This window comes from Phoxinus phoxinus, assembly GCF_949152265.1.
Source record: "Phoxinus phoxinus genome assembly, chromosome: 25".
Lineage (NCBI taxonomy): Eukaryota > Metazoa > Chordata > Actinopteri > Cypriniformes > Leuciscidae > Phoxinus > Phoxinus phoxinus.
This window is the reverse complement of record NC_136900.1, coordinates 23,867,405-23,886,024: the sequence shown is the minus strand read 5'-3', so window position 1 is coordinate 23,886,024 and position 18,620 is coordinate 23,867,405. Positions and strand designations below refer to the sequence as shown.

Genomic DNA, 18,620 nt, shown 5'->3' with positions numbered 1-18,620 from the left:
TGGGATCCTGTGAAGAAGGGAATGAGAGAGGAGAGGAAAAGGAGAAAATGTGGCAGCGTAACATCATAATACGACGGCTCCTGCAGGGCACAGTTGCTGAACGCGGTTGCTGATTGTTTCATCATGTATCAGTTCACTTTTTCCTTTTAGTTGCAGTGAGACTAGATACGAGATATGACATGACAGGGTGTCCATCTGCACTAGTTTGTTGGATTAAATCGTTTTTTATGTTTTGTTCTGCAAGCATGGGCTTAGATTACCCTACACTTTTTTTGATAATATGTAAATTCGTCCCCCGCACTTTTTCATTAGGCGAGTGTGTTTACGACACGACAAGTTGTTTTTTATGGGGGAATGTGTATAAATTCAGATTTAACATTCAAAGAGACAATATATTCTATCTACATACGTGACTTTCACATTTCCATTTTCATAGAGGTGAGTTAAAAACGGCAAAAAAACTAATTTTCACTCCTTTTTTACGAAATATTCAAGCACTGTAAGTTGGTATTCGATTATTGTGATGCACAATGATGAACAACTCTATTTCTCTTGTTGAATAATTAGCAAGTTTTGCTGGAAATTGAAAATATTCACTATACCCACACAAACGTGGACTTATTTTTCTTTTCTTTTCTTTTCTTTTCTTTTCTTTTGTAATGTCTTTTATTTTCACAGATGTGTTATCAAAGCCCTTTAAATTATAATAAAGATGCTGATTATAATGCTGAATTTGGATTTTCACGCATTAACAGCCACTATCTCTCTGTCTGAATCGGGCAGCGTTGTAACATGTTTAACCCTGCCGTTTTTACTTTATATAATTCAATAGAAATGCAGTATGCAATTGTATGGATTAACGTTCTGATCTTTTGGCAGTTTCAAGTAGCTTAAAATACTGAGATATCTGTTAGGTTTAACTCTGTATAAGTAATCTGAATGAAATGAATTCATGGAAGCTTGTTTCCACCACATTTTAAAAGATAATTGCGACTTTCTGACTTTTTTCTTCAGAATTGACCCTTCACAGGGAGTTTGATTGACAGGTGATCTGACCAATCATACTTCGCCATCCGCCATTTTGTCCGACAAAGCAGTCAGGAGAGTTAGTAGATTAACATGGGAGGATTTGAGCTTGAGAAGCGGAGTGTGCTGACGTCTTTCCGCGGTTAAAACAACATTCCTTCTGATGTTCATTCATGTTTATTTGATGCTATAAATGAACTAGAAGAAGAGATGATCGGTTCACGAGCGGCTTTAACTGAGGCGACACAGCGATCTGTCACGACACATTAAAGAGCCACAAAACTGTATTTATTGTTTACATTTCTTAAAAAAAATGACCAAATTTGAAAGGTGAGACTTTGTTTAATATGTTTAATATCAAAAGTAACCCAAAAGTAACCTGGTCTGTGTCTGTCAGTGTGTTGTCAGTGTCTCTCTGCTCCGCGATGTATTTTTCAGAGCGGGCGTAGCTTGTCGGATATAGCGACAGTAACTAAGGGGGGCGGGTCTTTGCGAACGGTCAATTGCGAGTTTATATATCACAATCGCAATTGCGACGTTATATCATGCAATTCTGACTTTATATCTCCCAATTGTGTGCTATAAAGTCAGAATTGCGAGTTTATTTCTAGCAATTGTGAGTTTATCTCACAATTTTGACTTTATTACACAAAATTCAGAGATGTAAACTTGCAATTGTGAGAAAAAAGGCAGAATTGTGAGATAAAAAGTCTCAATTGCGAGGTACAAAAGTCAGAATTGCGTGATATAAAGTCCCAATTGTGTGTAGCCTAATAGTCAAAATTGTGTGACAAAGTCAGAATTGTGATATATATAAATATATATATATATATATATTTTTTTTTTTTTTTGTGGCGGAAACCCGCTTCCATAATGAAGAGGTACAACTGCTCAGAAAGGGGTTCATGGGGACAGTTAGCTTTTCTATTTTCTATTTATTAGCAGAATACAATTGGAAATACCAACAGGTTTATTTTGTAAATGTGTAGCTTTGCACATCCCTCAATGCTGGAAATAACCCCTGCTTAAACCAGCCTAAGCTGATTTGCTGGCTTTAATTGGGTAAAGCTGGTCTCATATCCTCAGCAATGGTCTTCAGCTGGTCTAGCTGATCTCATGGCCATACTGGTGTTTAGTTAGTATAGCTGGTGGTTAGCCAGCTCTTCTCCCAGCCTGACCAGCTGAACATGTCCAAAACCTTTCTAAAACACAGCCAACAGACCCTCCTTACCAGGCTAAGAGAACAGTTTCAGGCCAGAGAACCAGCGTAGACTGGCTTAAGGTGTTTTTCGTTATAGTTAGTTTGTTTTCAACATTAATGGAAACTGAGCTTTTGCAAAACGCTGCATTTCAAGTTGCTCCTGACCACTTGGGGAAGTAAATTAAAATAATCAGTATTTACTGCTTTACAATATTTACAAGAAGCTATTTATGTCTTGAGAACCCCTTTTGTTCTGCAATTAAAGCATTTTGAATTAACTCGAAACAATTAATTTACCTTGCTAGCTAATAACCCTAATTAACTCAAATTGGAGCAAAGCTGCAGTGTTGGAAACGGTATTCATGGGAATGCATTTGAGCAAGAACAATTAGCCATCGTTGAAGCTGATTATTATTACATAAGTACTGGTTTAATTCGTCAGTGCAATAAATTAGAAGGATTCCGGTCCAGAGTAAAACTAAGTTAGCACGCAATGCATCGTGGGCAAGTTGCTATGTCAGTGCAACACACACTAGTCATGTGTCCATTGGAATGCACTATTTTCAGAGGCTTTTCTCAGTATGAGGTCAAACCATTCAATATTTGATTTGTTGGATCACAATCACTAATTTGATTCTTCTGTGTTTAAGCAAGGCGGCTTTTGTAGTTCGTACAGCAGCATTTTATCTTGTTAAGATACGGAGACCTTCCTTTAACGTTGTACTCAAAGTATAGCTTCCACTTATTGCTTGTCATTTCTCCTAGCAATGTTAAAAACATTAAACTGGTCCTGGAATACGTCCATTGTAAATAGTAGTGCCAAGTAAAACCAGCAAAAAACATTCAGAACCTCTTAATGGGTTAGTTTACTCAAAAATGAAATAAAACAAATGCTGTTCATTTACTAACCCTGAAAATGTAGGTGTCTTTTTTTCTTCAGTTGAACAGTTAATACGGTTTAGATGTTAATCTATCGCCAGGAGCCACGGATATCAATTTAGTTTAGCCTGTAAATGTTTTTTTTAACTCTCAAAGTGACGGTAGCCACTGACTTGCATTATAAGAAATTAACAGCAATTTTTAGTTTTGGGTGAAGTATCCCTTTAAGAACCACATAGCAACACTTACAATACTAGCATTGTGGCGTCAGTGCAAGTACTAGTCACGTTTTCTTTGGAAGTTGTACAATATTTTTTTGACCATTTTGTTACTTGGTTAATTCTATCAGCATTTGTTTACTTGGCTAATGCTAATGTTTGCTTCAAGGCTTGAATGTCTGAAGTTTTTGCATACATACCAAATCTAATTACGATAAAACACATTATTGCGGTATTATACAGAATGTTTGGTGTAATAATGCCATGTATGACTGTGTTAAGCTACAAGATAGCAGTTTTACAAACCACTCTAGCCGTCGAGCTAATGAAGCCTCCTGTGTGGAAATTTCAACCAACTGGCTCTAAAACACACTTGGATTGAAACAGCTGTCGGTTTAGCACTCCGCCATGGTTAATTTATCGAAACCATCCTATTTCCAAACCCCTTTCCATGGGATGTTTTATTACCCCTTTTCAACACACCATCTGTACCTTGAAATTACACTATGATGATTGTGCATAATGAATTACATTGAACCCCTTAAAGAATTGCTGTGTGTTTTTGCTTTAAAATGTATGAGGCTACAGTATTTCTCATCTAAACCACACTCCTCTCCAACTCAACTTGTTTCCAAAAGAAAAAAGATGAAAAAAGAAAGCTAGCATAAAAAAACTACAGTATAACCCGTCGTATTCAATCATTAGCTCCCTTAGCGCGAGTGGAGATGACCTCCGTGACTGCTTTCTACAGACCAGTAACGATTCACACAAGTATGTTCTGAGTTAACAACTCAATAATGAGTGGGAGAGAATCTACAAGACGAATTATTTCCCAGTCAAATAACCAATTTGGATTAGCGTCAGTCTCGCACACTTACTCGACCTTGACTTTGTGTGACGGACTGTCGAAAGAAACTTTTTCAGGGTCACTCCTGAAAATGAGGTTCATGTTGGTCTCTATTACTGCACGGCACTTACATTATCGCTAATTATTGGACTTGGAAACCTGGTGACCCACAAGAGCTTGGCGAACTCACCGGCGTGCAGAGGTGTTCTCACTCAAATCTAATGATCTGCCTTCATTTTAACGATTTGGCTCGGTTGATTGCCTTCTTCTCAACTCACCCCCACAAATCAAGAACCCTGCAACCTGATCCCGATTCTCTGCCGGCCCACGTTGACTCAAAATGGTGTCGAGTCTAAGCCAGACCCAGTGTAATAACTCGCTAATGAAGTTATATGGAAATTGGATGGCTGCATGCACACAGATGTGTAGAGTTAATTAACGCTCGGCTATTCATAGAAGTAGGTGCACAGGTGTCAGCAAACTGACATTTTGAGGGAATGGGTCAATGTGGCGAGATGGAGCAATGAGAAGTTGGCGCGCGTAGGGTGGACATGATGTTAATGGACGGAGGAGAGAGTCCGGGCTCATTTGCAGCAACTCTTTAATCATCAGGAAATTATCTGCTTCCAAGTTTCACAAATCTAGAAGAGCTTCTTTATCGCTCTAAAGGGCTTGTTGCAGATAGCATTCAGCTTCAACCTTCAAAATGTATTCACGATGGAATTAGCCCTAATAATTCAATAGATACAAAGGACAACTGGGTTTTGCCCCATTGCCCCATTTTTTTTTTATTGCAGACTTAAAACCACTTTTAATTAAAAGAAAAGTACATTTCAAATTGCATGGACTTGAATACACCTTCTGTGAGTAACATGTTTTTAATTTCTGTATTAAGTTATTTAGATTTTTTTTGTGGAAAATATACATTTTAGGGTGAACATCTGACATTCTGATTTTACAATGAAAAAAAAAATACTATAAAATGATTGGATTATTGAACCGAACACCTCATTTGACATGATCTTTCATCATTGTTTTAGAAGAAAATGTAATTAACTAGGCTAACTGCTTAGTGACTTATTACTTAAAAAACAAAATTTCTGAATAAGGTAAGGTACTACTAAAGTCATATGGTGCACCTCAAACCGGAAACAAAGCATAAATAAATAAATAAAGTAGGAAATTACATTGTGTGTCAAGGTCAATACGTCTCTTAGAATATTATATAATGTAACTTGGTTACACTTTATTTTAAGGTGTTTATGTATTTTAATTATATATTTAAGTAGTGAGTAATATTAATAAACTATATGTACTTACTATAGGGTTAGGGTAGGATTTGGTTGAGGGTTAGTTGCATGTAATTATGCATGATTTACTGTGATTGCTATGGTTAGTACATGTAACATATGTAACAAGGACACTGTAAAACAAAAGTGTTACCTGTAACTTTTTTGACAAGGCAAGGTTAAGTTTTCCAAAAACTTAATTTATTACATTTATTAAATACGCATTACCTTGTAATTTATATTTAGAAAATAATTAAAGCTACACTGTGAGATTTTCTCGCATCTAGCGGTGAAATTGTATATGACTACCAACTGAATATTACTTTCTAGCTCCTCCCATTCCGAGGGCGTTTTAACTCCTACGGTGGCCGTATTATTTCAAATCTGCCGGCAGTCGCGAGTAATCTCCCGCTCGCATTCGTCACGGCGCCACTGAGTGTAAAAACGTGAAAGGCGAAGCTTGAATTTTCAGGTATGTCCCTCTTTGGCTAATGTATTTTCAAGATGGAGGCGCAACATGGCTTCTGCCATTCGAGCAGCTCACCCGTATGTATTATAAATGGCAGATTTACGCTTACGAGAATACTTGATTAGTTGGTGGAAGTAATTACACATGAATGAGCATATATATTTTTAAAAGAACAAAGTGTTTTTTTGCTAAGAATCAACTTAAAAAATTACACCGTGTAGCTTTAAGATGCGTACACTGACATGTATTCAGGGTGTAAGAAAATCTCATTACTTTTATTTGGTTAGCTTTTATAGGTGATTTGATCAAAAAACGACTGCCTTTGAGATTAATTGTACTGCAATGCTAACGGATAGATTTTTCTCGATATAATAGACATTCTAAGTGTGACTTAAGTTGCTTTTATCGAGTAGTCCTCAACCGTACAGATTTCTTTCCCCAACCCCCTGACAGCGGTTTCTGCTCACTCGAGATCCCGTGGCACATCTTGTGTTGAATGACTTTCCACTCCGCCAAATGCCCTGCCTGGCTCTTCTGACTGGCTTTGGATCAGCCGTTCAGTTTTGATGTGGTGCCACGTTTGTCAAGATGGCTTTGTCCGGGATTTCCGTGGTTGTTCCAGCACTCTCTCCAGCCATTGGCCAGATTGTTTATTCCCTGAATAGTCATCACATCTGTACGCCTGATTAAAACAGCAAGTAAAGGACTTTAACTCCGTGTTGAGCAGATAATGTCAGTTCATGAAGCCAAATAAATCCAGATATTTACCTGAATACAGAGGCTAGGTATAGAGTCTTAGAATAGAGGGGTTTACTTTTTTTTTTTTTTTTTTGGCAGAGGCTATCTACATGTATCTTATGCGGGGTCATTATGCGGGTCATTGTCTTCTCAGGTGTGAACCACTTACTATACATGCTGGTGTTGGATCGTCCACGCCTATTGCGCATATTTCCTTCCCAAACAAAAAGTGTTTTACAAAATGTAAATCAATGTATTGTTTTATGTGAATGACTAGGCAGGATGATTTTCAGATCATTTTGAAGGGAAAACTCTAGGCGACAACATCCATCACTCAAAAGTATTGTGAACACATATTTACTATGTGTTTTGTGGCGTTATTTCAGACACTTTAATTTTTTGCCTATAGCAGAGTAACGGTTTGAGGGGAGGAGTTAAGCGATTAACCAACCCAAGCCGTCAAGCCTACATCATCAGAAAAAGACCCTCTCCAGACCGGAAGTAACTTTTCAGACTTTGATTAAAGATAACCACGGCAAACTATTTTTTTCTGTGTATTAACTTGCACGGATTAATTGTTCACCACAAGACTAGTAATATCCGCTAACAAAGTAAATAGGGTCAATTTTGATTTCATGCCGACTTTAAATGCAACTAGCGTTAAATGTTATTTACAAGTGGAATTAGCAGTATTTTCTTAGAGACAGGTTTTATTTACCCTAGATGCAAATAGAGATAGATGCTAAATTTACACTAAGTGTAATTAAGAAAATATTTGAAAAGGGGAAATAAAGAGCCTCTAATTTTGGGAATAAAGTGTTGAATGGTTAGATGTGTAGAACACTGCTCCTGTTAGCAGAGGCTTTTCTTGTGTCATTTTGTCTGGCTCAATCCGACAGTGGGTGGGCAGAGTTCATGTAAAAAGCCTCTGCCAACAAGGTGGGCTATTTGCACTTTGGTGAACAATTCATTTTTATGCCACACATAGCAAGGCCGAATGTGTTTCCATGACTTCCACACTTTGTCAGCATACAACAGTATTTCAGAATTATTACTGGCACAATCCCCACATGGAGCAACCTGGGTTTAAGTGCTTTTCTGAAGGGAAGAGTGAGGATTGTTCTGCTTTTTTGGGGAACTAATTCTCACTGTCATGCTTTCTGTTTGCCATTTGCTTCCATTGTCTATGTGTCATGCTCTAGTCATGTGTCCTGTGTTCTCATTGGTTCATTGTTTGATTGTTCTCTGGTGTTCCTTGTTAGTCATTTGTCTCTCTGTATAAATAGTCCTCATGTTCGCATTTTTCTCCGTCTAGTTTTGATGTTGTTAATGTAACCTCTGTTGGTGAGTTTGGTAGTCAACTTTCAAGTCAAGTCAGGTCTTTGTTTATTTTGTACTTTGTTCACATTAATGTTAAAGTCCCCCTGTAGTCAATCATTTTATCCCTTAAAACTCATCTTTGATCATCAAAATGACACATTCATTTTTTTTTTTGAATATACGTTTTAAATAGCTTGAATGTAACACTACACCCTTGCCTAATTTAGTATATGCGGTTCTATGAATATGCAAATGAGCCCCGCCTCCACTCACTCAGAGATCCACTGGTTGACGATCACACGTTGATCTGATCACACGTTACAACAAGGTATTGTGTGACGTCAGAAACACCAGCGATTTCAAACCGTGTTTTTGAGACTGTCTTTGGTTTACTGCAGTTTTAAGGATAAAATACTCAACAATGCTGTTGACTTATGAACTTACACATAATTTGTCTTAAAGCATTAAAACGCCATATAGACATATACATTTAAAACATTGAAAAAAACATTAAAAACTTGATTTTCACCACAGGGGGACTTTAAATAAACTACACATGCGTTTTACTGCAATTCACCTTCATTAGATTTGCATTATACTTTTCCAGTCACATTTAAATTTGGCAAAAGTCAAAAACAGTAAAACTATGATTTAAAGCTACACTGTGTAATTTTCTAAGTTGATTCTTAACAAAAAACACTTTGTTCTTTCAAAATGATATGTGCTCATTAATGTGTAATTACTTCCACCAACTAATCAAGTATTCTCGTAAGCGTAGAATCTGCCATTTATAATACATACGGGTGAGCTGCTCGAATGGCGGAAGCCATGTTGTGCCTCCATCTTGAAAATACATTAGCCAAAGAGGGACATACCTGGAAATTCAAGCTTCGCCTTTCACGTTTTTACACTCAGTGGCGCCGTGACGAATGCGAGCGGGAGATTACTTGCGACTGCCGGCAGATTTGAAATAATACGGCCACCGTAGGAGTTAAAACGCCCTCGGAATGGGAGGGGCTAGAAAGTAATATTCAGTTGGTAGTCATATACAATTTCACCGCTAGATGGGAGAAAATCCTACACAGTGTAGCTTTAACTGTGCAGTTTAGGATACATAATGTATTAGCTAGGAATTTAACCTTACTCCAGGTTCACACACCATAAATGCTTATAATTGAAACTCTACTGTTTCAGTCAAAACATGGCTTTTTGTCCCGGGTAAAGCAAATAAAACTTCACCTTACCTCACATTTAGATCAAAGGCGACATAATGGATGGCACTCATCTCTTCATGGAGTTTGGAAAAACATAAAGTTCTTTATGACGCATTTCTTGTATAGAGATTTAATTTCAAAAGAAAAGGCATGAGAGTTTTCTGTTTTTGTCAATTGTAAGTTTTAATTTAAAATGTTTGTGATTTTAACATACAGTATATGTTTAAATGCTTTGCCACTTGCTTAAGGAACTATATCTATATAGAAGTAATGAATTGAATGATGTTGTTTAAATTTGGTGCGTTTAAACGTGAAAAGTCAATGGAAGACTGTGTACAAAGAGAATCACATGCTTAAAAAAACATTTTCAGTTTTTCAGGATTTGAAATAAAAAAAAATGAGTACATTTTGTGGAATCGACACTATGAAGGGACTTTTTATAACCTTCAGAAAAAAACGGACAGATTTTTTTAATGTTTTCTCTCAATGACTTTGTTTTGTTTTTGTGAACAATGTTGTCTCGTGATACATCATGCAATTTTTGGGGGTAAATCATTGGCCGTGCTTTGAAAAGTCAATGGCAAATGGGGTCAAAGTCAAGTTACAGAGTTACAACTAAAGCTTGAAGTTTGATTTCAAAGCATTAGAGACCATTAGTGTCACCTGAGTGCTCTTTACTGTAGTGTGGTGTGTTTGGGTGAGCGTAAGTACGGGGGTTTTGAGATCCGGGATCAGGGTCGGGTGGGTTCAGGAAATATGCTCCACGTCCCCATCCTCTGCTCTGATCTGCAGTGGCAGGTGTGCATGCTAGGAATATTCCAGAAGACAGTGATGTAAATCAAGGACGATTCTCTTGCTTACAACTTGCACAATCTTAGGTTCAGTCTCTGACTTTTTTACGAAGTGCTTGCGATTTTGGTTCCCTGTCAGGTCAGAGAGATCTTTCACATAGACTATAGCTTTCTAAGTCATCTTACGCTTGATTCATTGAGAAACCATGTTTATCTTGTGCATGTGGGAATCAAATTAAAGAAGCATCTGTACAATAGACTGACAAGTATGCTTGGCTTTTCAAACTTGTGCTGTGCGCTATTCCTGAAGAATTCTGCAAAGGTGTGCTCTTCCTGACATGGGGTTTTGCTGATCTGTGATCCTTTTACATTTGATAAAAACCTCTCAGAGCTCAGCAGCCGGATGGAAGATAAGTTGCAATTCGACTGCTCCCAAATACTGCTGTATGGGTTCAAACATGGAGTAGTGAATCAAAAACACCATTTTCCCATTTTCGAATAAATTAGGCTTATGAGCTGGTTATTTTTAATTAATAAAAAAAATACAGCATTACCAGATCAGTCTCAGACCCTGAGTCATTTCTTTTAGTGAATTATGGTACGTTTACTCAATGATGTACTCAAAACGGAAAAGCTTTTTCTCTGCATTTTTTAAAGTTTCGATCCCCGTTCATACTGTACAGACCCACTAAAATGACTAAAAACGTACTGTATTCTGCTGCCAAGCCTGTATTTGGTGATGACACTTTATTGTTTTGGTTGTCAAGTACTCACGCATGCCTATAGACTAAACACAAATACACATGCACAAGATATCACGGTTTTCACAAATGTGCGTTTTGCAGTTTAGACGGAGATGATAATGGTATTGTTTTCAAAAACTTGGACTTTGAAACCCGTTTTCAAAAGATTGTGTTTTCACACCCCAATAAACGGCATTGTCGTGTAAATTTATATGACAATGTGTAGTTAAATAATGAATTCACTCATTAATTTTGTTTGTAGTAATTTATAAAATAATAAACATGCTACCACACTTTTTGTCAGTTTAGGATTGTTGTTTTCTCTAGTTAAAGGTACAGTAAGCAATTTCTGAGAAACACTGTTGAATTTTGAAATCGACACCCAGACACACACACCCCTCCCCCTTGATTGCTCGTCCCCAAACTAACAGCTGTCGTGTCAGACTAGCTGTGCAAGTATGGATTAATTATCTGCATCAACAACAATAGCGTATCTGGGTTCTATGAAACGTAGCAAAAACCAATGTTACTCGCGTGTTACTCGCATTCGTTTATTAAGTCTTCCCTCTCTCTGACGTCTCTCCAGCGCTGGAAAGGTTCTCCAATATTCACGCAGGTCCTAAATCTCTTGTCTGATCGTAACACTTCTTTGTCCAATTATATTCCTCTGACCATTTCCTCTTTGGTAATATCTCTGTCATCTCTCTTTTTACAGTCTTTCTACAAATGCCCCGCTTGCTCACTCTCTCTCCTCCCCCATCACGAGTGGACACGCCCCCTACTGCTGATTGGCTAAAAAAGTGATCGGTGGATCGGTCCGATCAAATTCGTTTTTTTTTGTCCTATTTAAACAGTCAGGACTATGTACAGACTAGAATGCGGATCGGGCCGTATTTTTCTGTCCGAACCCGACCAGAGTCCGACAGGCATTAAGATATTTTTGTCCGAGCCCGACACAGTTAAATTCTCATACTAATGACACGTACGTTTGTTTGTGTGGAAAGCCCGCTTTTATTAAGCAACTGTAGGAAGGCATTCGGAAATGTACAACAGATGAGCGTATAATCATTTCTAAATATCTGTCCGAACCCGGCCCGGCCCGTCTGGTACCGTCGGGCTCGGGTTGGGTATCCATCCTCTAGTACAGACACACTATTTTTTTTCAACACACACACACACACAGAACAGACATCTATCAAATATTAACAAAATTGTTTGTTTAGGAGCTGATTTAAATTTTCAACAGCGTTTCTCAAATAATTTACTGCTCATTTAAAACTGTCATTATCCTAATAAAAGCCTGTGTAAACACACCTTTTGCAAGAATTGTTTTAAATTGAATTATCATTCATGTCAGATCTGGAAACATTTAATCTTTACAAGTACTAAAAGAATCATAAATGGAACCATTAAGCAACTGGAATTGTTAGGAGGAATCTGAACCATTCAATTATTTATGTTTCCCATGCTAAGTTGTGATACGTTAGAATGCACATTAATGTGATTAATTATTATTGTTGTTTTTTGTTGTGAGTTCAATATGTTTCTTGTCTCTTTACTTCTCCACAGGTGGAGCGAGAGATCGCCATCTTGAAGCTAATAGAACACCCGCATGTATTAAAGTTGCACGACGTCTACGAAAATAAGAAATATTTGTAAGTATAAGAATTTTGATGAAAGTAAAATGTTGCTTTGCTTATTTGTATTGATTTGTAGTATTTAAGATCTTAAATAGACATTAAAACTGGCTAATAATTATTAAATAAAATATAATAATAATAAATACAATTATGTTTCATAATCTTAGGCTATATGTAAATTATAAATTATTTTCTCATACAGTACATCTTAAGATGCTAGCGATAACCATTTTTTTGAACATGTACCATGGTGGAACCATAGTTATCAAATGGACACAGTTTAGACTTAGAACATTTATACTTATTATATTTGTTTATTCTTAATTATTTAATGAAGACGAAATATGACTAGGATTGCAAACCCAAAATGTGAGTGTTTAGCAAAAATCAAATGGAGTTTGGTGGTGTATCCTGAAAGTTTGGCAGAAATGCGTCGTGTGTAAATGCGTTTGATCCTGAAAGGTTTTATAAGAGAGGGATTCGGCTGGTGCTAAAACACTCCTAATGATGAAAGTGTGAAGCAGCCTGTTAGTCACGGCGGTTTGAGAGCCGCTAATGGGGCCACGACTCATCCTTCATGTAAACACCATGATAATTCACTTAGCATTTTTTGGCATCAACAAATCTTTATGAAAATGATTGCTGTTTACCTCATCACTCGTTTATATTTTCTCTGGTTTTGAAGCGCTGCATGCGTTTAATATTTTACATTTCTTGGCATCATGGTGATACTGTGATTTTTAAGAGCCAAAACATTATGATCACCTTCCTAATATGTTAGTCCTCTGAGTGCTGCCAAAACAGCGCCGACCCCCGAGGCATGGACTCTACGAGACCTGAAGGTGTCCTGTGGTTTCTGGCACCAAGACTTCAGCCGCAGATCCTTCAAGTCCTGGAGGTTGAACTTGTGGATTGAACTTGTTGGTCCAGCACGTCTCAGTCGGATTGAGATCTGGGGAATTTGGAGGCCAGGGCAACACCTTGAACTCTTCATCATGTTCCTCAAACCGTTCCTGAACAACGTGTGCAGTGTGTCAGGGTTCCTCCATGGACAAATTGCAAGTGGTACAGAATGCAGCTGCAAGACTTTTGAATAAGACCAACAGGAGATCACATATTACACCTATACTTAGGGCTCTACATTGGCTTCCAATTAGTTTTAGAGTTCAGTTTTATATAAAACTGAACCTCTTTTCTCCCTCTTATATCCAGGAGATACTGCATGTATACTCTTCTGGTCACTCTTTGAGATCTACTGGCCAAGACCTTTTAACTGTTCCTAGAACACGTTTTAAAACAAGAGGTGATCGAGCTTTCTGTGTGGTGGCTCCGAGGCTCCGGAACTCTCTTCCATTAGCTTTGAGAGCTTTGGACTCTGTGGAAACTTTTAAAAAACTCCTTAAGACACATCTTTTTAGACAAGCATTTAACTAGCAATATGGTTTTGTATGTTTTGTGTACAGATATGTACAGTATATGTATATTTGTATGTTATGTGTATATCTGTTATGTGTATATTTTAACTCTGTGAAGCACTTTGTGAGTGACCCTTTTGTCTGTGAAAAGTGCTATAGAAATAAAGATTACTTGCTTGCTTACTTTATCCTTCTGAAAGAGACACTTCCACCAGGAAACACTATTGTCATGAAGGGGTGGACCTGGTTTTAACAATGTTTAGGAAGGTGGAACGTGTCAAATTGTCGTCAACATGAATGGCCGAATTTCCCAGCAGAGCATTCTCCAGAGCCTCACACTCCCTCCACCGGCTTGACGTTTTCCCTCAGTGTATCCTGGTTAGGGTTGGGTTTTATCCGATACCAGTACCTACTCTGTATTTTTTAAACGGTTCTTGAACTGGTACTCACTGGCAGCTGAACTTGAACTTTCGTCAAGCGTGTCAGAGGTTCTGGATTCTAATCCGCATTCACTTTTTTTTTTTTTTCTCATCAGAACCGATAATGCTCATCAGTGGTTGTATATCAAGCAGGGACACTTTGTGTGCATTATATTTTGGGATTTCACCAGAACGAATAGAGAGTCTCCGCAACGGATTGAAGCGCGTGTCCGAGTGAAGACAGTGTGGTGTGTGTGAGCCACAAGAGAAAACACTGTATCCGCGCCACTGATCGCAGCGGCAACGAGCACTTTGATCACTTGATTTAAAAAACACATTTCAGCGCTAGATCGTCTCTTATTTAACAAATGGACGAAATTAATGGGTTTGAATTGAATTGAAATGAATTCCTCTCAGGTTAGTGACATCACCAACCCTAAAATGTTTATAAACTCCGCCCCCGGGAACGCGATTTATAGTTTATCGAGACAGAATATGCTAATCAATGACTAGAAGATAACTGCACATAAGCTACATAAATTCACCAACTTACCATTCAGAAATGTCCTGTTCTTCTACATGTTGTCACTTCTTCTTGAGTCTCTCCATCTTTCTGACTCCGGTTTGAACATAAAAGGCTAAAAGGTTTTGAAATTTTCAGTGCATGTGCGTGTGTGTGTGTGTGTGTGAGGTAAAAGGAAACAATCAGTTGAAGCTCCGCCCTCTGTGCTGAGAGCAGCAGCTCATTTGCATTTAAAGGAACAGAACGGTGCGTTTTTGCTCACCCTCAAATAGTAACAAATTTAACATGCTATATAAAAATAGCTGTGGGGTATTTTGAGCTAAAAACACACACACACACACACACACACACACACACACACACACACACACACACACACACACACACACACACACAGACACACACACAGGGTACATCAAAGACTTATTTTACATCTTGTGAAAAGGACATTATAGGAGATGAAGCAATTTTTCCATAAAATTTGTTTTAATTAATAAAAATCCTACAAGTTTGTTTGTTTTCAGATTTAAATGAGACTTTCAATGACAGATTTCCAAAGTGACCCTATACTACGTGTGAGCAGTTTGCACAATACCATCATTGTGTTTTTAATAGGATTATATGTACTGATTTAAATATCTCTGAAATATATAGCATTATCAAAGCTAAGCACAACAAAAACAGCAGAACAAACTTTAAGCTGACAGCCATTCACTTATCTTGTGTGACACATCTGCTATCAGCAGCTCGTAATGTGCAGTCGCGCTAATGGGTTTGTCAGGATCGTGCACTTTCATTGACTTGTGCAGTTTAATTCTCACACTTTTATAGTATTTATAGATTCTAATTTAAAACAAGCTGTGTTACTATGAGAAATTATTACCTCCAAGTGAAGTTTTTTTTTTTTTACACTGATTCATTCAGAGATGAGACGCGCTCGGAGATGCTGCAGTTAATTGTTGCAACTTTATTTCGACCGGTTTTGGCTAATGGAGCAAATAGGTCAAAATAAATGGCAATATATTTATGTCTAAATATATTCTGTCTAAATGTAAGTTTCTTAGCATTAACTTGTACATTGAGCTTTTGTATAAAACAATCTCAATGACAGAGATAAGTAAGTAAGTAAGTAAAATTTATTTTTATAGCACATTTAAACACAGCTCGCGCTGACCAAAGTGCTGTACATAGCGCAATAGCCACTGAATAATAAAAGTAAAAAAAAAAAAAAAAAAAATACAAATACAATAAGTAATTACACTTTCAATCAGTAATTTAAGCTAAAATCAAGAGGAAAACAATTACTTACAGACATAGCAAGGTAAGACAGTTAAAACACAGGGAAGGCCAATGTAAACAGGTGAGTTTTGAGCTTAGTTTTAAAAATTGTGATTGATGGGGCATTTCTAATCTCAGGTGGCAGTTGGTTCCACAGCTGAGGGCCAGCAACAGAAAAGGCTCTGTCACCTTTTTGCTTAAGCCGGGACCGAGGAACATGAAGGAGACCTTGGCTAGAGGATCTAAGGGACCTGGGGGCTACATGTGGATGAATAATACCAGCTATGTAGCTGGGGGCCAGAGCGTGAAGAGCTTTAAAAACCATCAACAGTATTTTAAATTGTATCCTAGATTGGATTGGAAGCCAGTGCAAGGAGGCTAGAACAGGTGTAATGTGTTCACGTTTTTTTGTATTCGTGAGCAGCCTAGCCGCTGCATTTTGGACCATCTGAAGCCGTGCGACCAGTGTTAGAGGGAGACCAAAGTAAAGAGAGTTACAATAATCTAGGCGGGAGGTTATAAACGCATGGATGACTTTTTCCAGATCATTGTATGACAAGACAGACTTAAGTTTGGAAATTATTCTTAATTGATAAAAGCTAGCCTTTACAACAGATGATATTTGTTTGTGCAGGTTAAGATGGGAGTCTAAAATCACACCCAGGTTACGTGCATGTGATTTAACATAGGGGGCAAGGGAGCCAAAGTTGACAGGGATCGAGTTTTTTGACTTTGAAGGGCCAAAAACAATAACCTCAGTTTTGTTGTCATTTAACTGTAGGAAATTGTTAGCCATCCAGATTTTAATTTCTTTCAAACAGTCTAGAAGTTGCTGCATGGATTTGTCAGATTTGAGTGGGATGTACAGTTGGGAGTCATCTGCATAGAAATGGAATGAAATATTGAATTTTCGGATGATATTACCTAGAGGGAGCATGTAAAGACAGAAAAGTACTGGACCCAGAATGGATCCCTGAGGGACACCATAAGACGCAGGTGCAGAAGATGAAGAATACTGGCCTATAGATACAGAAAAAGATCTTTGGTGGAGGTAAGAGTGAAATAAGTTAAGAGCTATACCCTTAATGCCAACCCATTGTTCGAGACGTTCTAGTAATATACCGTGGTCTACAGTGTCGAATGCAGCACTAAGATCTAACAGGACCAAAATGGCATTATCACCTGAGTCAAGAGTGAGCAACAAGTCATTTGTCACCTTTAACAGGGCTGTCTCAGTACTGTGATGGGCTGTGAACCCAGATTGAAATGGCTCTAGAATCTCTGTCGAGTTAAGGTATGGAAGCAGCTGAGTTAAAACCACCTTCTCCAAAATTTTAGAAATAAATGGCAGTTTAGAGATAGGCCGGAAATTTGTATGACATTTTACATCCAGATTATGTTTCTTTAGCATAGGCTGGACAACCGCATGCTTGAAACATGAAGGAACGGTGCCGGTGGCAAGGCAGGAGTTAAGAATAAATTGAATGGAGGGACCAATAGCAGCAAAAGCATCTTTAATAATCTGTGAAGGGATAGGATCATGTGGGGCTGTTGATGGTTTCATATGCTTTACAATGTCCCACAGTTCAGTGTGGGAAACTGCTTGAAAATGGTCAAAAGTTGCTGTAGTAATGGGGACATGTAATGGTGCTTCAGATACAACAGGAATAAATTGTGTTCTGATGTGGTGAATTTTCTCAGTGAAAAACTTCAAGAACTCTTCACAGGTATTGGTGGATGCCTCAACCTCTGAGGAGACTTCAGGGTTAAGAATTGAATTTATGGTATTAAATAAAATTCTAGGGCGATGGGAATGTTTGCTTATAATGTCAGAGAAGTACTTAGTCCTGGCTTTTTTAGCTGCAGCTTGGAAATTAACCATGGAATTTCTGAATATTTCTAGAGAGACTGAGAGGTGATCCTTTTTCCACTTACGCTCAGCTCTTCGACAAACCTGCCTGAGATGACGAGTGGAATCATCAAGCCACTGTTGAGATTTAAAATTAGGGCGTCTGAATTTAAGAGGTGCCACAGTTTCAAGTATAGCTGAACAAGATGTGTTAAAGGAGGATATTAGCTCATCAGGGCTCAAGAGGTGGTCATGGTTGGTAATAGAGGCAGTGATATCATTTCCCAGGAAACGTTCAGAAAACTTATTTGCAGTAAAAGGGTTAATATGACGAGAGTAGTGACCGGAAGTTCTGGCTGTATACAGTGGGTTAAATAATTTAACATTAAACAAAATAGGCACATGGTCAGAGATAAATGCCTTCTCAATGCTTATGTTATCAATGGAAAACCCATGGGATAAAATCAAATCAAGTGTGTGCCCATGCACATGGGTCGCCTGATTTATGTGCTGAAGGAGGCCAAAGGACTCCATTACATGGCAGAACTCACTAACCAAGGGTTTACCTGGGCAACATACATGAATATTAAAATCACCCAAAATCAACAAACGGTCATACGAAGATGCATAATGCGACAGAAAATCTGAGAATTCTTTTATAAAATTATTATTTGGTTTGGGGGGCCTGTAAACAAGTGCGCATATCAATGGTGAGGCAGCAGATTCAATTTTTACGCATTGTACTTCAAAGGAGGAAAAGC

The 18,620-nt window shown here is 37.9% G+C and overlaps 1 protein-coding gene across 9 annotated transcripts in view; it reads left to right on the top strand.

The window, feature by feature from the left end:
• Window positions 1-18,620, top strand: part of brsk2a (BR serine/threonine kinase 2a) — a 221,701-nt gene that overhangs the window by 123,988 nt on the left and 79,093 nt on the right. For all 9 annotated transcript variants that reach the window (XM_079604647.1, XM_079604644.1, XM_079604642.1 and 6 more), the window contains exon 3: window positions 12,305-12,390. In XM_079604647.1, the coding sequence (XP_079460773.1) occupies window positions 12,305-12,390 (86 nt within the window). The remainder of the gene's footprint in view (window positions 1-12,304; window positions 12,391-18,620) is intronic.